This window comes from Macaca fascicularis, chromosome 15, assembly GCF_037993035.2.
Source record: "Macaca fascicularis isolate 582-1 chromosome 15, T2T-MFA8v1.1".
NCBI lineage: Eukaryota > Metazoa > Chordata > Mammalia > Primates > Cercopithecidae > Macaca > Macaca fascicularis.
Window position 1 is genome coordinate 122,222,532 of NC_088389.1, and position 20,717 is coordinate 122,243,248.

The window sequence follows — 20,717 nt, forward strand, 5'->3', positions numbered from 1 at the left end:
CCATGTTAGCCAAGATGGTCTTGATATCCTGACCTCATGATTCGCCCACCTCGGCCTCCCAAAATGCTGGGATTACAGGCCTGAGCCACCGGGCCCGGCCACACCCCAGAGAGTTTAATTGAAATCATAAGCAGGAGGAAACCAACCCAACCACCATATTTTTTAAAGCTCCCCTGAAAAGCAGAGATTCACGACTCTAGCCACACATCAGAGTCACCTGGAAGCTTTTATACAGACCTAGGTCCCACGTGCTAGAAACAATAAGTTCCTTTTCAAACGTTCTTGTTCTTTCTTGTTCTGTTAACAAGGCTTCCTGCCTTTGCTGACCAAACTGCTAGAAACAAAGACTCAACTTTTTAGTCACAAATTGTAAACTACTCCTACTTCCCCCTTCTTTTTTTTTTTTTTTTTTGAGACGGAGTCTGGCTCTGTCACCCAGGCTGGAGTGCAGTGGCCGGATCTCAGCTCACTGCAAGCTCCGCCTCCCAGGTTATGCCATTCTCGCATTTACTCTGTTTGGAAAAGTTTAAGTCTTAGCCATTCGGGATCAGCTTAGATTGTGTGGTCAGACCACAGGCAATAGGAGAAGGACACAGAAACAGAAGCTGCGTTAGAGATAAAAACCCCTTCTCTCCTTTGTTTGGTATGCTCTTGCGAGCGTGACAAACACAAGCAGCACCCTTCTGCAGAAGTAAATGTGCCTTGCTGAGAAACTTCCTATTTAAGTGCTGGTTTTTCTTTGCGGCACTGAGCACTTGTTTCTAATACATGCCAGAGGAATGTAAAGCTGCAAAAGTGAGTTCATTGTTGGGGCAAGATTGACAATCACTGTGTCAGGGGAAGTCAAAGAGAAAGGACAGAACTGCTGGTTATAGACAGCTGAGATACAACACACCTATAAGCGATGTTCCTGAAAAAGAGAATACAGCAAACAGAAACACATGGATTCAGACGTTTAATAGATGAAAAAGAAGCCAAAATAAAGCAAGACTTAATTTGCAGACTGAAGACCTAATTCCCGAGAAGAATGGATATGGGCTGGTCACTATCAGAGCATGAACTGGTGAAGTTGTTGAATCTCAAAAATTCATAGTATTTGCCTGATACATCATTGCCTTTCTTTTTACTTTTTTACCTTCCAATCACTTGGATTTAGATAGATATTTTACATAAAAGTCAAAGAAAACAAACAAAAGGGAGAAAAAAGGAGGCACTAAAAATAGAAACTATGGTCCCCCCAAATGTGACAGAAACAAGGTCAAATATGTTATCTCAATAAGTATAACTGAGGGAAAATAAATATCAAGAAGAAAAAAACAACAGGATTAAAACCCAAATAAAATTATTTGTTATATTTAAAAATCTGTCTGAATCCAAACAACTAGAAGATAGAAAAATTTTAAATGGCAACAATGTACCAGGCAAGTCACAAATAAGGAAGAACCGTAATATTAATGTCATACACTCCTTAATTAGAAGCAAAAGGGCCACTTTAAAATGATTGAAGGTAGAATTCTCAGTAAGGCTCTGTCAAGAATATATGTGAGAGACATCCCAGTGTCCAAAAAGACAACACAAAATCTGAAGCAAAATCAGAGAAACAGACCAAAATAATGGCTTAGGATACCTTCAACTTATCTCTCTACTTAGGGCAGATAAAGACAAAAGTATAAGTGAACATACAGAAAAACTAAACTATATAACCAATGAGGTTGCTCTTAACTGAGATTATATCTAAGGTCCCACTTAATAACTAAATTTTAAGCCATTTTAAAAAAATCAAATTCCCTAAAACCAGAACATAGCAGATCACACTCTCTACACAAAATGCAATAAAACCACAAAATAACTCCCTATAAGTATTAAATTTTCTTCGTCTTGCAGAAGAAATAAAATTGAAATGACAGGCTATTGGAAAAGAACAACACCAAAAACATCATGCAACATGAACACAACATAGAAGCTGTAGCTAAAGCTACACGTGTGGGACAACTGATAGCCTTAAGAACTTGCCTTACTTATAATAAAATCATTTTAAAGTTTATCTAGAAAAATAAATGAAACTAGCCAATAAAGTTCTGGGAACAATGAGTAAAGAGTTAGTCCTACCAAATACCAAAATTTAGAAAGCTATGGTAATGAAAACTGAGATAAAAACTGAATTTCCCAGAAGTAACACCAATCTATCATGGGATTTTAATACCCCAAAAAAGAAGGAGCTGCTTTTCAAATTTTTGATAAGGAATTGATTATGCAATGAAGAATTTCAGGACAATTCATTTTTCTGAGGAAAATAAAGCTGGATCTAAATTGCATGTGAACCAAAGATTTAACCACACACAGACACAAAATCATTAAGAATTTACCCAAAAACAGCATAATTTTTTAAAAACAAGCTTAGAATGGCAAAGGGATTCTAATATATGAGTCAAAACTCAAAATACATAAAACAAAAGTTGACTTAATTTGACTCCATAAAAATTAAGTCTTACCGCATGAAAACAAGTATCATTTTAAAAGTCAAAAGAGAACCTGAGAAAAAAAACATGTTCATAGCATCTGGTACATAGCTAAATATTCTTAGAAATAGTCTTAGATTCGTGACCAGGCTGGCCAACATGGCGAAACCCGGTCTCTACTAAAAACACACAAAAAAATTAGCTGGGTGTGGTGGCGCATGCCGGTAATCCCAGCTACTCAGGAGGCTGAGGCAGGAGAATCACTTGAACCAGGAAGGCGGAGGTTGCAGTGAGCCAAGATTGTGCCATTGCACTCCAGCCTGGCCGACTGAGCAAGGCTGTCTCAAAAAAAAAAAAAATAGTCTTAGAAACCAGTGAGGCAATTGAGAACAACTACTAGAAAATTAGTAGAGAAAGTGAACACCACTTATTTGCCAGAAAAAGGAAATACAAATTACTTTTAAGGACAGTTGGCCTGGTGGACAATTGTTAAAATGTCAACATACAGAATTAAGATGCCATTTCTATTTTTCATACTTCTTAAGATGAAAATGCCAGATGATTTCATTCAATGTTGCTGGGTCTAGAAAAACCTGAAAAGTTCATGCATCATTACTGGGAGAATAAACTGCTGTCACCTTCTGGGAAAACAACTTTGTAAACACTATCAAAAATTTAAATGTAGGCCAAGCACAGTGGCTCATGTCTGTAATCCCAGCATTTCGGAAGGCCGAGGTGGGCGGATCATGAGGTCAGAACATCGAGACTATCCTGGCTAACACGGTAAAACCCCGTCTCTACTAAAAGTACAAATAAAAAGTTAGCCGGGCATAGTGGCGGGCGCCTGTGGTCCCAGCTACTCGGGAGGCTGAGGCAGGAGAATCGCTTGAACCCGGGAGGCAGAGGTTGCAGTGAGCCGAGATTGCACCACAGCACTCCAGCCTGGTGACAGAGCCAGCCTGTCTCAAAAAATATAATACCTTGCACAAAGTATTGGACTGGAAATTGGCTCTTCAGATACTCACATAGTGAAAAACAAATGTTTACAGATGTTCACTACAGACCTGTTTGAAGTAATAGCTAAAAATCAGAAGTACACATCCACAGGAGACCAGGGAAATAAATTCCAAATGAGAGCTATCAGCAAATTGTTTTAATGACAGATATTAGCAATGTATATACAAATGACAGATATTCGCAATGGTGTTTACAAATGAGGTAGCCTGGCATGTACTAATATAGAAAGACTTACGAGAACTATCGTTAGGCGAAAACAGCAAACTTCAGTACGCATGGTATGATCTCGCTGTGTATAAAAACAAAGGAAGGATGGAGCAATGTGGGTGAACCTTGAAAACATTATGCTAAGTGAAAGAAGCCAGACACAAAAGGCCACATACTGCATAACTCCCTTTACATAAAATTTCCAGAATAGACAAATCCACAGGGAGAGAAAGTAGATTAGGGGTTGCCAGAGGCTAGGAAAAAGGCGGGGACGGGGAAATGGGGAGTGATGGTTAATGGATAGAGGATTTCCTTTGGGGGTGATGAAAATGAACTGGGTGGTAGTGATGGTCGACTAACAATAAAAGCAAATTAAAAGACATTGAATTGTTCACTTTAACATGATTAAATTTATGTTATGCACATTTTACCAGAATTTTTAAAAATAAATAAAGGAGAGGCACAGACAAGCACATGTGCGCAGAAAACGTCGGGAATGAAACACGAAGTCTGTGTGGTGTGTTTATGGATGCGGGGGGCAAGCGAAAAGGGAGAAGCGGGAGGTGCTCTTCATTTCACACCCTCCTCAGTTTTGGTTTCTTTTTTAAATCATCAACATGTGTTACCAAATTTTTGATTTTGGTTTTTTCTTGTTTTTTACTTAATCAAGTACTAAATACACTGTTCTGATAGCAAATTAAAGCAGCCCAGTGAAAACTTAAAGAAGTCCCTTTTGATCATAGCCCAGGACCAGGAGGGACCAGGAGGGGTCGCTTAGACGTAGCTGCCTCCATAAAAGACAGAAAATAAGTAGTATTGTTTTGTGAGGGTTTTCACATAGTGATTTTTTTCAAATAAATACTTAGAATTAGGAATAATTGGCCCCAGCCAAAACTCCCTGAATATTACAAGGACCCTTCCCCCAGCAACCCACCCACCCATACACCCAAAGCACACAGCAGGCCTCAGTTTCTGGCTGGGGAAGAAAGCAATTATGAAAAGCATTTTTTAAACGTAATCCTGAGTAGTTCAATGTATACCCTCACTTGGCTTTTGTTCTTTTTCGTTTTGCTTTATTTTTAAATGGCTGAGTTTTTAGAGCCCATAGAAATGTGTGGTTGATCAACTATAAGAAGCTTGACTTAGTTCTTTTTAAAATTATTGTTTTCTTAAAAAGAAAGAAAAGAAATGAGCTCAGAGTTTAGAAAACAACAACAACAACAAAAAAAAAGAGTATGTGAACCTTATTTGAACTCTGAAAACATACAACACTTCACTAATTAGATGAAATTGTGTCGGAGCTCTGCCTTGCAAAACAGTGGAGTTTCCTTCTTTCAAAAGAAAATGATAATAACATTTTATTTCCAAAAAAAAAATTTCCAAACTAAAATAATGACACACTAAATTTTGCAAGTGGTCAAGGAAAACTGCCCTGTCAAGAAAGCTGGTTGAATCTTACATAATTATGTTCTTGACAGCACTGTTAATACAATCAGAAGACAGAATTCTGCATCTCATTCCGACCTAAAGCATCCACTAGGATCCATCTGTGAACAGTCACCTTCCAGTCCCAAGTCCCCAGCGGCCACCTGGGTCCACACTGACACCCCCAAATATGCTCATTGCAAATCTCCTCCTCACACCGCTCCATGGATACCCCACCTCCGGCACTCGGGGCGACTTGGCTGCTGAGCACCAGGAGACCTCAGAGGAGCAGCCGGCTGGCCAAGCACCCCTGCCCCTGCCCTGGGGGCTCCACAAAAGCTGGGGGAGCAAACGCAGCTCACCTCTTTTTCTGCTTCAGGGCCTACCCCTGTGCTTTGGAACATGGGACAAGAGTGAGAGAACTCCCTGACACACCCTCCCAGGGCGGGCACAGCAGCTCCTTCCTCCATTTGGTGCTGCCACAGCCTCCCCAGGAGACCAGGGCCATCCACTTTGCCTCCTACTTCAAAGGGCTTCCAGGACCCGCATAAATCACACTTGCTGACAGCCCCACAATCCCAGCCGCCATGAGGATGTTTGCTTTTGTTGGCTTTTTTGTTTTTGCCCAGGTCCCTGTAAGAGAAACAAAGGCCCTAGGACGGGCAGCACTAGGCGCCTGGCATCAGGGGGCTTGGCCCCAGGGGCAGGCTGTCTTTCTACCAGCACCCACCCCTGGAGAGCTGCCTCGTCTGCTCTGACATCTGGGATGTCCCGCTGCAGAAATCATGCACCCCAGTCGCAGTCCACAAGTGACACGGCTCAGGACCCAACAGCTGGAGGGAGGTAATAGAGAGAGATGGACAGCCTACCAATGACCCCCAGAGAGAAGGCCTTGGACACAGGACAGGGATGCACAGAGGTGCCCCATATGCCCAAGGGGCTGGCCAAGTGCAGGGATGACAAGTGGTGGGTACACAGACTGCAGCCCCAGCTACTCCATGAAGCACCCACCGCCTCCAGCCAGAATTGGCCTCATGAGTCTGTGCCCCCAGCTCCTGATCACAGCACTGACCAGCGCTGAGGGCCGGTGCCAGGCAGCCCACCACCACCACCACCACCACCACCCCACTTCCTGAGGCTCAGCAATAGTTCAGCAGTAGAACCTTTTTTCCAAGTTAATTCTTAGGCGGAAACCCAAAAAATAAAATCAACAGTGAGCCGCGCTTGATCCACAGGCACTTACGGGCAGATGCGTATGTTAGCCTCCTAGGGCTGCCGTAACTAAGCACCACAAACTGGGCAGCTTAAACAACAAGAATTTCTTGTCTCACAGCTCTGGAGGCCAGGAGCTGGCAGGGTTCATTCCTTCTGGGGGTCCTCAGCTGTCCATAAGCCGAGCGTCTTCTGCCCATGGTCTCTTATCTTCAGCCAACTTGCATATCACCTGCCCCCGTGTGAGCTGGCCTGTGGCCAAACTGACCCTTAAGGACACCAGTCACATTGGATTACAGCCCACTGTAAAGACCTCATTCTATATTATCACCTCTGTAAAGACTCTTTCTCCAAATAAGGTTACATTCTGAGGTACTGGGAGTTGGGACTTCAACATATCTTCTTTTGAGCAATTCAATCAATAACAGTGTGATATTCTCTGTTAAAAAGTCAGTTAAGTGGGAACCCTGAGCCTCCATTATAATTGCCATAAAAACTTGAAACGGCAAGTTTAGGAAGCAGCTCTAATCTTATTTCCACCTCAGCATCCTTTTAGATTTCCCATCTTCTGCTTTAGTTTCAGAAAATCAAGAAAATTATGATTTGTTTGCAGCCAGTAACACAAGCTAAAGTATTTTTTCAAGCGCTCATGGTGCAAACTCGGGATTATAGAATTAAACAGAGATGGCTGCTTCAGTCTGCACTAAAACAAGCTGATCCAGAGATGCCTGTGGACGCACTGTTGGTCTGGCAGGAAGCAAACTTGAGTGGAGGCTTTCATGATCATTTTAAAAATGTTAAATATGCTCAAAATGGAATGTGGATCAAATATTTGTAAAGCCCAGAGGACTCCCTGGTGGGGAGTCTACAAACCCAGAGGACGAGGCGAGTTTCTGACAACTCCAAACTCCCATCTCTGTAACAGCTCACAGGACACCCCACAGATAGAGTTCCAGATGCCCCAGGGGTCCAGATGCACTCCGACTCACGTGTGAACTGCCACAGCCTACTCAATAAGCTGACTTCCCCCTTCTTCATCACCTTCTCCTCTGGTCAAAGCCAAAGAATTCTTACGAAGCAAGGAGGGAGATGCAGGGAAAGAGGCCCTCACTGCAGCAGCCCCTGACTCACCGGTCCCAATTTGTAGAGATGAATGTTTCCCCAGGAGCTTCAAGAAAGGATTCAACAAAGTGATCACTAGCACAGGAGGGACAATGCAAAAAAGACCCTGAGTCTTTTTATCTTCTTTGGAGACACAGTTTTGCTCTGTCACCCAGGCTGGAGTGCAGTGATCATAGCGCTCACGACAGCCTTGAACTCCTGGGCTCCAGTGATCCTCCGGTCTTAACCTCCCGAGTAGTTGGGACTACAGGCTTGCACCACCATGCCCGGCTAATTTTTCAATTTTATTTTTGTAGAAACAGGGTCTTGCTCTGTTGCCCAGGCTAGTCTCCAACTCCTGGCTGCAAGTGATCCCCCCACCTCAGTCTCCCGAAGTGCTGGGATTATAGGCAAGGGCCATCGTGCCCAGCCTGAATTCTGTTAATGACACGAGAGCAGCTTCTTTGTTAGAATAACAACTCCAGCTAAAATACGACAACACCTTTGACCAACCCCCTCATCTCCTCCAGGCTGACCCCTTGAGTTAGTCTGATATCTGGGTATTTTAAGATCTTATTCCAGGCCAATCATCGTGGCACACCTCTAATCCCAACACTTTGGGAGGCCAAAGTGGAGGGATCTCTTGTGTCCAGGAGTTGGAAACCAGTCTGAACAACGTAGTGAGACTCTGTCTCTTACCAAAAAAAATTTTTTATTGGCCAGATGTTGGTAGCTAATCCCAACTATTCAGGAGGCTGAGGCAGAAGAATCAGCTTGAACCTAGGAGGCGGAGGTTTCAGTAAGCCCGGAGGCTGCACCACTGCACTCCAGCCTGGGTGACAGAGCGACACTCCATCCCAAAAAGAAAGCAAATGTGAGCCACATGTGATGCAAACACCTGTAATCTTAGCTATGTAGGAGAGTGAGGCAGGAGGATCACTTGAACCCAGGAGGTGGAGGCTACAGTGAGCTATGATTGCACCACTGCACTCCAGCCTGGGCAACACAGCGAGACTTCATCTCAAAAAAAAGAAGATCTTATTCTAGAGATTGGTATCTCCACAGAAATGAGAGGAGGAAGGCGAGAGTTTTTAAATAGGTAAGTACCCATCTCTCCTTCTGTACCATTCTCCCCACTCAGAATCTTCCTCTTTGAAATTTCCCTCTATTCGCATCCATAGATCCCCATATGGACTTGCATTTGTAGAATAACCCACAGTTGAGAATTAGCACCATGTATTTGGCTCCCATTAAAAGACACATAGATGTTTCTACGTTTCACTCCTGCAAATGGTGCCGCAAGGAAGAGCATGACTATCTCCTTAAGAGTGGGCCACGGAGTATGTGCATTTTAAGTGTTAACAAGTGGCCGGGCGCAGTGGCTCATGCCTGTAATTCCAGCACTTTGGGAGGCCAAGGCGGGTGGATCACAAGGTCAAGAGATAGAGACCATCCTGGCTAACATGGTGAAACCCCTTGTCTACTAAAAATAAAAAAATTAACCAAGAGTGGTGGTGAGCACCTGTAGTCCCAGCTACTCGAGAGGCTGAGGCAGGAGAATCGCCTGAACCCGGGATGCAGAGGTTACAGTGAGCCAAGATTGTGCCACTGCACTCCAGCCTGGTGAAAGAGCGAGACTCCATCTCAAAAAAAAAAATTAAATTAAATGTTAACAAGTAATGCCAAATGGCCCTACCTGTGGTCAGTCCTGCACCATTAACGCATGCTCTCGCATCACGATTTTCATGCTCAGTACCCACTTCTGATTTCAGCAATCCAATGAGGCAAAAGAGCTTGGGATAACTGTTTTACAATCTGCATTTTCTTGAATCCTAATAAGGCCACACTTTTTTTTCACAAGTTTGTGGCCTTTTGTATTTGTTCTTCTGCAAACTGCCTGACTGTACCTTTGCCCCTCGTTTAAGTGGGGCATTCATCTTTTTCTCACTGATCTTGTGAATTATTTTACGTACTCTGGATGTTGATCCCTCATCTGTTCTCTCTGTGGTAAAGGCCCATCCCACAGTGGGATGTCAAAGCTTCCACACCGAGAAGCAGAAAATTGAGTATGTTGTGTTTGTTACTTAAAAAAAAGAAGGGGGGCAGTAAACACCTGGAAGTCAAAGTGCCTCCTCCCTTCTTTCTACGCATTAATACTATATTTGTTTTCATAAAGCCAGCGTTCTGAGTACAGTGGAGAATAGTCCGTGCCACGGGCTGTGCTGAAGGAGGTGGTAACAAGAGCACCCACCAAAAGAGGGTTACAGAATGAATGGGACTGGGAAGGGCTGTATTAAACAAGGCTCAGCAGACGCCTCGTGGGCTGAATCTCCGGACCACACCCCATACTCATCTGCACAAAGATGTCCAAGAGAGACTCAGTGAGGCTCCAAGCCCAGGTTCCTGGGCTCTGCACACAGGGGGCCACAGCCTGTGTGATGCAGGCAGGCAACACCTTCCAGAATTCGGAGCTTCCAAGCCCTCGGGAACCCCAGAGCACAGCTGCATTCATAGCAACTCAGCCCCCTGTGGGCAAATCGCAAATCAAGTGTGAAAGGCCATTTCCAGCAGGGCTGGGTATCAGATAACACCAGGGCTCCTCGTAGATAACAGTATTGAGATGGTGTGAAAAAAACAGTTCTTACCATTCATGCTGAAGTATTTTCAGGTAAACAATTAAGGCTGTCTGGGGCCTGTTAAGTAGGCCAGGGGAAATGAATGTGGTAACTGTTGAAGCTGAGTGAAAAATATACAGGGGTTCAATGCACTTGTCTAATTTTATGTATGTTGGAAGTTTTCTATAATAAAAATCTTAATTAAGAAAGAAAAATCAGAAAACTTGGGGCAATCCAGAAGCTAGACAAAGAAGAAGATTTTCAGTCCCTTCAGTGAAATGCTGTCTGGCCTCAAAAGCACCTGGATCGCATCCATCCTCAGTCCCTGTGACACCATTTCCAATAAAATCGTAACTGTGCGAGTCTTTTTCTTTTTCTTTCTTTCTTTCTCTTTCTTCTTTCTTTCTTTTCTCCTTCCTTCCTTCTTTCTTTCTTTTTTCTTTTTTTTCCTTGAGAGTCTTGGTCTGTCACCCAGGCTGGAGTGCAGTGGCTCGATCTCAGCTGTGACCTCCACCTCCTGGGTCCAAGTGATCCTCCTGCCTCAGCCTCCCGAGTATTTCGGATTACAGGCACCCAGCCCCCACGCCCGGCTAATTTTTGTGTTTTTAGTAGAGACAGGGTTTCACCGTGTTGGCCAGGCTGGTCTTGAACCCCTCACACCTCAGGTGATCCGCCCTCCTCGGCTTCCCAAAGTGCTGGGATCACAGGCATGAGCCACCGTGCTGGGCCTTGAGTCTTTCTTTTAACAGCATGTGCTAAACTCCATTGTTCATTGCACTGGCTTCAGCCACCCATTGTTAGAATTTAACATTTTTAATTCTTTACTTTGAAACCATTTCACCTTTACAGAGAAGTTGCAAGAATGGGGCATGAAACTCCCCTCTCCTCTTTGCCCAGGTTCACTAATGTGTCACTCTTGCCCCACAGGCTTTATCATGGTCTGAGATGACAATAGTAGACTGCAGACATCAAGCCCCTTTATCCTTTAACATGGCAGCGTGTACATCCTATGAGCACGGACATCCTCTTACACCACCTCTGCACAATTAACAAACTCAGGAAACATAAGTATGCCCACCTTCCGATTTCCTCAGTGGTTCCACTAGTAACCACGACAGCACGTTTTTTCCTCCAGCACATGGTCAGGGCCAGCACATGCACTGGACTGCCTTGTCCCTGTGGTTTATTTTATTTTATTTTATTTTATTTTATTTTATTTTATTTATTTTATTTTATTTTTGAGACAGGGTCTTGCTCTATTGCCCAGGCTAGAGTGTAGTGCACCATCTCGGCTCACTGCAGCCTCCACCTCCCGGGTTCAAGTGATTCTCCTGCCTCAGCCTCCCTAGTAGCTGGGATTACAGGCACACGTCACCACACCCAGCTAACTTTTGTATTTTCAGTGAGGACGGGGTCTCACCATGTTGGCCAGGCTGGTCTTGAACTCCTGACCTTGAGATCCACTGGCCTCAGTCTCCCAAAGTGCTAGGATTACAGGCGTGAGCCACCACGCTCAGCCCCTGTGGTTTACTTCAAGCTGGAGCTGGCCTGCCCTGTTTTATCTCTCATGTCATCGACAATTTGTGCTACAGACCATTGTTCCATAGAACGTCCCTCCATTTGGTTTGCTGATTTTTGTTCATAATCAGACTCTCTTCCCCAGATGGAAAGCAACCTAAATGATCTATGCTCTTGGGAAGGACGGCATCCATCTGCCCGAACCTGTGGTGTTAACCTGGACCACCCAGGTATTGGGATGCAAATCTCGCCAGTCTACAGTTAGTAACTGTCCCCTTGCCAACAAGGAATCTGTGGGGAAATCCTTTGAGACCATGAAAATTTCCTGCTCCTCATCAAACATGTCTTCTTTAATGAGCTTAGCACTCATTCATGATGCCTGCCCAAATCAATCTATATGGTTATTGCTGTAAAATGTGATATTCCCAACTCACCTCCCATTTATCAGTTGGCATTTTGCTTTAGGAAGGGCCCTATCTTCCCCATCCCTCTCACTTAGGTTTTGTAGTAAATTAGTGTTTCCCCAACCACCCAGAAGCTCAGAATGTGACCTTATTTGGAAATAGTCTTTCCAGCAGTAATAAGGAACATGAGGTAAAATCATCCTGTATTTACAGTGGTCCCTAAATCCAATCATTGGTGTCCTTACAGGAAAAGGTCATGTGAAAATGGCGATGGAAGTCAAAGTGATACAGCCCCAAACCAAGAACACCATGAGCCACCAGGAACTAAAAGAGGCAAAAAAGTTTTCTCCCCTAGAGCCCTGGGAGGGATCGTGGCCCTGCCACCACCTTGATTTTGGACTTCCAGCCTCTAAAACTGTGAGAGAATACATTTCCGGTTTTTAGGTCACCCTGTTTATGGCATTTTGTTACAGCAGGCGTAGGAAACTCATACATATAGTTATGTACTTATTATGAATGGTGAGTCTTGGATGCCTATTTTGTTCCTTGTATGAGCCATGCTTGTCTTTATTTATTCTGACGCCTAAATGGTCCCAGACTTGGCTGGAACTCCTTCAAGTTGGCCCCTGAGTACATCTGCCATGACCCCACCACTTTTTACCACTCATTTGCGTTCTAACACAAGAACACATTTCAGGCTTATTGCATATATTTCCCTGTCCCTGTCTCATAGTCATTCCTTCCAAGCCTCTCTAGCTCCTTTAAGATGAAATAGTATTGAGAAATCATTATCTGGGCACTAAGAAAGCTCACTGCTAATGAGATACTAAGAAATAACTGTTAGATATAGAATAAAATATGTTTTACAAATTACGGTTCATAATTTAACATAATATAGGCCAAATATATATAAATGAAATCATGAGTTACACTGATATCTCCAATTCCAATTCAACCCCTCCAGATTCTTCCTTGCCTTCCTCTATTCCATCCTTATATCTCCCTCCTTCCTCAGTGAGCACCCTGGCGACAACACTATTAACACATTTCTCATTTGTCTAATCTCACAATTCACACAAAATCGTTTCAGAATGGATATACACAGACCACTACGAAAATCTACTAAGAAGGATGCCAGTTTTGCTTTCGGGTTGTTGTTTCTCCTGTAGGCTGAGGATACACCGTCAAAGCACTAAGCCCAACATTACGGTTTCTTCCCCATCCCCCCCACCCCCCCATGTTACTCATTTGCAACACATTTGCATTTATGTGCTTGTTTGCATTCAATTCTAGTTTCCTGCTATTCTTAGTGATTTATTTTTTGAACTCGTAGAATGTTAACATGTCCTAAAAGTCAAAAATATACCAAAAAATGAGAATAAACTAATAGAAAGGAAACTACCTCAACATAATAAAAGCCATATATGACAAGCCCCTAGCAAACATCACACTCAATGTTAAAAGATTGAAAGCTTTTCCTCCAAGATCAGGAACAAGACAAGAATGCCCACTTTTACGTCTTCTATCCAACACAGTACAGTCATGTGTTGCTCAACGATGATGATACATTCTGGGAAACATGCCCCTGGGCAATTTCATCATCATAGGAACATCATAGAGTGTTCCTCACACACACTGCACACCTAGGCTATGCGGTGTAGCCTACTTCTCCTAGGCTACAACAAACCTGTACAGCATGTGGCTGTACTGAATACTGTAGGCAACTGTAACAGGATGGGAAGCATTTGTGTATCTAACCATATAAAAGGCACAGTCATATACAGCAGTGTTATCTTATGGGACCACTGTAGGTGGTCATATAGGTGGTCCATCATCTGAAAACATCATTATTTGGCCCATGACTGTATTGGAAGTTCTAGGCTGAGCAATTAGGCAAGGCCAAAAATAATAAAAGGCATCCAAATTGTAAAGGAAGAAGTAAAATTATACCTATTTGTAGACGATATGACCTTACACATAGAATAAGAGCTACAAAAATGCTATTTGAGCTAATAAGCAAATTCCACAGGCTTGCAGGTTAGAAAATCAACACACAAAAATGTGACATTTCTGTGCACTAACAGTGGGCTGTGTGAAAAGGAATGTGAAAAGGAAATTTAAAGAACACAATTCCAATTACAACCGTTCAAAAATAATAAAATACTCAGGAATAGATTTAATTTCAGAGGCAAAAGACTCATACATTGAAAACTAAAAAACGTTGCTGAAAGAAATGAAACCTCTAAATAAACGGGAAGACATCCTGTGTTTATGAACAGGAAGACAATACTGTTAAGATGATGACCAGCCAGGTGGCTCATGCCTACAATCCCAGGGCTGGGGTGGGGGTGGGGAATCCCTTCAGCCCAGGAGTTCAAGACCAGCCTGGGCAACACAGCTGGACCTCCATCTCTACAAAAAAAAAATCAAAGAATTAGCCAGGCACAGTAGTGCGTGCCTGTGGTTCCAGCTATTCGAGAGGCTAAGATGGGAGGATAACTTGAGCCCCGGAGGTGGAGGCTGAGCCCAGGAGGTTAAGGCCAGAGGTAGTAAGCCATGTTTGCACCTCTACACTCCAGCCTGGGTGACAGAGCAAGACCTTAACTCAAAAAAAAAAAAAAAAAAAGTTAATACTACTCAAATCCATCTACCGATCAATGAACCTCTACTAAAATCCCAACGTTATTTTTGCATAGCAATTTGTGGCTACTGACACCTGAAATGAAGCCAGTGAAGGGGAGGAAGTGAATCTTTAATCTCTTTTGACTTTAATTAATTTTAACTTATATAGCTGTGTGTGCCTGGTGGCCACTATATTCCACAGCACAAGCCTACAATGAGGAGTTCAGGCCTAAACATTTCCTTAATTTAACTGCCCATTGTGTTAACTATCCCTCCAGGAGGGTGTGGAAACCATTAGGCTGGGAGCATTTGGGATTTAGGGGAACCCTCCCCCACTCAGGGAGGACTTGAAGCAGCAGCCACATTCTCCTCTGATAACATCTAGAAAGTGACAGAGTGCTTACTGAAGCTCATTCCAGCGACAATTAAAGACATACACACCACTTCCCACTAGAACTGAAGGATTTCTAGAGGACCAAGCTACTTAGTCGAATTAAGCTACATTTTTGTGTAATTATTTCCTTCCCTTTAGCTTTTGAGTTTTTTGCTTCTTTCAGAGATAGGACTTAAAAGAAAACACCCACGGAAATCCCAAAAACAGTGCAAACCACACCAATAAAATTCCCTATTTTGTAAAAGCTTTGTGAAAACTCCCAGCACTGTTTGTTCAACAATTCTTTGGCCACTCTACGAATATGATTTTAAACAGATTACACCCCAGACATACTTTATGACAACTGCACACGCAAGCAAAGCTGTCCCGCCCTCGTTTCCAACTTGGCAAGCTCAACAAAGCCAAATAAATACATGCTAGAAAAAGGCGGCTGCTACAAAACCCCGGCCAGTTGCAGCTATAATTAATGGGCCAGAGCGCCTCTTGTTGCTTGGATTTCTACTTTCAAAACTCAAGATGTCCACACTACCCACTGAAATCCTTAACAGTGTTATGGTGGTGTCGTGGGACAATGCAGACCCCGAGAGCCCAAAGGGTCACTAAGAAGCAATGTTTTCAAAGCCAGTCCTTTCAGCCCAACAGTCCCTTCGTGAAATTGCTAGTGGCCACGCAGCTGGGGTGCAACCAATAAAAATCCAGACCTAACTAGCAATGCTTCCTCTGCAAAGCAAAACTCCCTGGTTTCTTTACTTTGAAACCTTACATGCTTGGTATTCACAGGGTCCACTTGGTGGTCACCACGGGGATCCCAAAAAGGAAACATCCTAATGACAATGTAAGAAGTCACAATCGATGGGCAGGTGCAAGGAAGACCCTTCACCATGTGGAAACCACAAGATGCTGATGGGGGCGGAGGAGGAGGAGGGAGTCCTTCACAGTGTCCCCTCCAGATTCCGAGGGAATGGACCAGATAAACACCAAAAGAAAAGGCCTGTCATTAAGGAACTGTTTCAGAAGATGGTTATAAATCCTGGGTAGGAGTCACACTTTGTAGCATACTTTCTTTCCCTGACTACAATGTGGAATTAGATAATTAGAACTCTCCACGGGAAAGGATTACAAGGAGTACACAAATTTCCAGCACTACAACAGACTAGCCAGGTCCTGCAGATTAAGGAGCTCAAGTCCTTCACATCCAGTTCCCATTTCAATAACGATAACTTTTCCCATCCTGGCCTCCCAGGGAATGCATTTTAAAGGAGTGTCAGTGCTCCAGCTGAAACCTTTCTAAAGGGGATTAATCTTCCCTACCTGTCAGATGAGCTGTTCCTACCCCTGCATTTCTATTCCACTGATTTCAGAAGAGCTTCCAAAGAAAAGAGCAGTGTAAAATTCAGACTCTGCCAGACTTAATCTCTTGGAGGTTAAATCCAGGCTAACCGTTTGAGGGGCAAGAAGTGATTCACTGCAAACCACAGCATAATAGACAGACATACAAACACCAATTACAGCAGCACTTTGAATAAACAATTTTAAAAAGTTTCACAATAAAAATAAAAATGTTTAACATTGCCTTAAAAATCTGCAGAGCACTGTCACCAAAAACTACCCCTAGAAAAAGGACATGTTTAAACCCATGTTGCTTTTTTACATATAAAATATAAAGCAGACTTGTCAGTTTTCCATGATTTGCTTTACTAATTAAAAGTTCAGCTTCACTTTCCAGAGTCCTCTCAGTTACACTGAGTGTCACATAGGGTCCATGGTGTTCAGATTTTCAGGGTGACACGGTTTATGAAGAGGACATGAGAGATAAGCTGGATCTCACAATTACACTGAAAAATTTCAAATGTGTAGCTCTTTGCTTGGTGCACAGCCATAATAAGAAAAATATGTTGCCTTACTATATACATAAAAACTTTTCTTTTTCCACAAAGTCGTCTTATTCAAGATGTTTCCATTTATTTTCTTCTAGATGGATTTCTTCTAGACGGATCACTATCATTATTTATTACCACCGTCACTCCAGGGATCCGGGCCAAAAGTAAACACTACGCTGCCAAAAATGGGGGCTGGGGGGACCCTAATGCTCCATCGTTCTCACCTACCCTACCTAGGATTGGTACATAGTCCCAATCAGTATTTGTCATTAGAGGAAACAGTCTTGCTATTAAAATGTGGAATAAGAACTTACAAATTCTTTTAGAAAAACTCTTAAATAGCTTTACAAAATAAATTATTTCGTGGATAAAACACACTCAAATAACAGGGACTCCTCTTTTCACAGCAGAAAAGATCTCAAACACTCAAATCTCCTGTAATCATTTATTCATATTTAAATAAAGATTATCATACTCTTTGGATTTTGTTAACCTAGCCGTCCAGAACGAAGAGAATTATATCCTATGCCCTCTCCTATAAAGGTTACGAGTATTTCACTAGAAAAAGAAAATCACCTCCACACAGGGTTCAAAAATTAAAGACAACGACCCCGATTGCTTTGTTCATATAAGACATTTGTACATTCACTGGAAACTATGACAGTGTTTAAATTCCTCCACCCAAAACTCAAGGAACTTCCCTGTTAACAATCACCTTGGTTTAAGCAATGGACCCACTGTGCTTTACTCATCGCCCATCTCAAAACCCCCACCACAGCACCGCCCCTCAAAGGCTGCGCTCAACCCTCACGGTCTGCAAGGCGGAGTTTTTGCAGGACAATTAACCGCAGGGTGACCAGCAAAGGCCGCCCAACAGCACGTCGAGCAACGTGATTAAGCCGCCTCCCTGCTACCCTTCTCCCCCAGCAAAGGGATCTCCTGGGAGATTCTCGGGGAGGGGTTGCAGAAATCGACAGAGGTCTTGAGTGATGGATACCAACTTAGAATGTGGCTTACTTATTTTATATATAATGCACTCTGAGCGATTTAGGCTTTAATGGACAGTGAGATAAAGGCAAGCTCCCTTCCCAAATCAAGTAACTAGGAATATCTGACGTAATTAACATCTGCTGAAACCAAAACACCCCCCAGGAAAGCCTGCGCAGTCTTCCTGACTCGCGTACCTTGGGCCGGCTAGGGCGGCAGGCCAGGATACCTGGAGTGCGCAGCTCCCAGCAGGGCGCAGGAAAAGCAGATCGTCTCCCAGCCTGCGACTGTCCCCAGATTCCCACCTGCCTGCAGGAATGCAGGGGAGGGAAGCTACTGAAGCCCATTTACTAGTAAGGAGCGTCTCACACATTTCGGGGGCTTAAGGCGAACCCCATCGGACTCTGGCGCTCCTGGACCTGAAGGCCCCACCCGCCCTCCTCCACCCCAGCAGGGTGCCCGGAATCCGGTCGGAGGCGCGCGGGCCGGAGGTGCTCCCGGGGTCCGCACAGCGAGGGCGAACTGCCTCCTCCAGGCAACCTAGGCAGGTCCCCAGCTGCTCTTCCGAACCTCCCGGCCGTTCCTCTGCGCCCCGGGTCCAAGCAGCCGAGGCCGCGCAGGGAGGAAACCCACTAGGAGCCGGGCCCCGCCCCTCCCGCCGCGTGCCTCCTACAGGTCCCGGGGTCCCCGGGCGCGGCCAGAAGGCGGCCGGGCCCCCGCCGCTCAGGGACCGCGATCCCGGTCGCAAACCATTTCAATCCAGATCACACGCCACTTCGGCCACCTTCGACCCCAGAGCGGTGGGGGAGAGAAGGTTTCAGAGACCAACAAAAGGGAAGCCAAAGAGCCCGTTTCCATCAAGCGGCCCGCGGGCTGGGAGAGTCAGAACCCAGAGCTGCCGGCGCCCCCACCCCCGCCGCAAAAGCCGCTTCTCCGGGGCCACGTCCAACCCAGGATTCCGCCCGGCATCAGGCCGCCCTGGGGGTGGGGGGACGCTCCGGGACAGACTGGGGACACTCGGGACCCTGTGCCCTTGAAGGAGGAAGACCTCGGGGAGGAAGACCGGGTCGTGGGACCTTCGGGGCACATCTGCGGACTCGGGTCCCGGGCCCGGGGTTCGCACTCCCACTCCCACTCGCGACCCTCGGGAAGCGCCAGCGAGAGGCTCCCCGCCGCCCCCGCCCGCCCGCAGCCTCTAGAAACAGGCGTCCCCAGAGCGCGGCTTATTGTAACCAGCCCGAGGGGGTCCGGGGTGCGGGCGGGGAGCGGCGCCGGGCGCGGTGCGAATGGCCCTCCCTGGCGCCCCTCGTTCGGGAGCACGGGCGCCGGCGCGGCGGCCGAGAGCAGAGTGGCGGAGGAAGGGCTGGCCCAGCAAGCCGCGAGCCACCGCCTGCGCACGAGGGGGTGCGCCGGATCCTACCTGAAGCCCGGGACACCGAGAGCAGAAGCGCGGCGGCCGCCCAGACGGCCGGGATGCACAGCAGCGGCCGCCGCGGGAGCGCCGAGCCCCGGGCCATGCCGCGGGCAGTGGGGGCCGGGCCGCCCTCCGAACTTCGGGCCGGGGCGCGGGGTCAGGCGCCACCACCCCTTTCTGCCGCGCGTCCTCCCCTCCTTCTCCCCGGCGCTTCGCAAATGGGTCCACTTCGAGGACCTCGTCGTCGTCGTCGTCTTCTTCGGGCCCGGATGCGCCGCTCTGCTCCAGTCGCGGCGCGGGCTGGCTGGGGAGGTTCCTGGGCGCGGGCTGGGGCGTCCCGCCGGCCGCCAGGACGAGCGCGGGGGGCGGACCGCGGGCGGGCGCGCAGGAGGCAGGGTCCCAGCTCGCCCGCCCCGATGGGCAGAGCGAGGCTTGCGCCAGCGCCCCCTGCCGGGGGAACGCGCGGGCGGCGGGCGGCGGGCGGCGGGCGGCGGGCGGGACCCAGGGAGTGGGGGCCGCAGCTGGGGCCCCGACCTGCCTCCCGCGCCCGCCCTCGGGCCTGCGCCTCCGAACGCTTGAACACAAAGGTGGCTCCTTGGGGGCGTCAGCCGGGGTTAGGCGGGTCTCCCCACGCAGGAGAGGTGCCCAAAGCGGTTGCCCCCGACTTTCGGGGCGAGACACACGGGGATCTAAGTCACAAATCAGTAACTCCGGGCTGCACTACGCACCGGGACAAATCTGAGAGCCACCCAGTCCCAGACACCAGCGGTGAGGCAGAAAGAGGAGAAGCGAAAGCTGGAAAAGGAAACCTTCAGGAAAACAAACAGGCCGCGTTGGCACCGGCGCCCTCCCAGGTCGGTGGGGACAAGCGCGTCCCCCAAAATGCTCAAAACTGCCAGGGGTGGAGCTGCGTGGAGGGAGCCCTCGGGAGCGCGGTGCTATCTGAAGCCACCGCGGCTTTTGGTTTACTGTTAAAAGCAAATTGTATAATTTTATCCATTAAAGGCAGAACATTATTTGTTCTTTGCAGAGCCCCAGAGCATGCAGAAGTAATTTGCTTCACTTATAAGAGACATTTTGAACACAATTCAAATAGCATATTTTCTTGCTTATTCTTGGTTTTGCTCAGCACATGCAAATGTCTTTGTTTTTCCTCTCTTAGAGGAAGGAATTGGATTCTCCAGCATGTCAGTTGCTTGTTCCATGAGATTGATCTTTCAACTGATTATCCAGCAGTTTGTTTGGTGTTTTTGCTGGAGTGCCAAGCCCTGTTCATTGGAGTGCATTAGGCAGAGCCCTGGCCTTGGGTGCCAGACCTGAGACCTCAGACAACTGGCCAGAAATAAAAACTCTCTTGCTATGGTCTGCGGACGAACTGACTAAGCCAGCTCTAGCCCGTTACCTCTATTAAAAGTATTTAGGCGCCCGGCCATCTCTACCCGATTTGTGTGGGGAAATAATC

General features: G+C 46.1%; 1 protein-coding gene across 4 annotated transcripts in view; it reads right to left on the minus strand.

The window, feature by feature from the left end:
• The window catches only part of ROR2 (receptor tyrosine kinase like orphan receptor 2), a 219,442-nt gene extending 199,863 nt beyond the window's left edge, over positions 1-19,579 (minus strand). For 2 of the 4 annotated variants that reach the window (XR_001485448.4, XM_005582234.4), the window contains exon 1: positions 19,262-19,579. Coding sequence is in view for 1 of the 4 variants with exons in the window: in XM_005582234.4 (XP_005582291.3) it covers positions 19,262-19,358 (97 nt within the window). In the remaining 3 variants the exon portion in view is untranslated. Of the gene's footprint in view, positions 18,446-19,261 lie in introns of those variants that run through there. The other 2 variants (XM_074017849.1, XM_074017848.1) reach the window with 1 other exon arrangement.
• Positions 19,580-20,717: the final 1,138 nt, after the last annotated feature.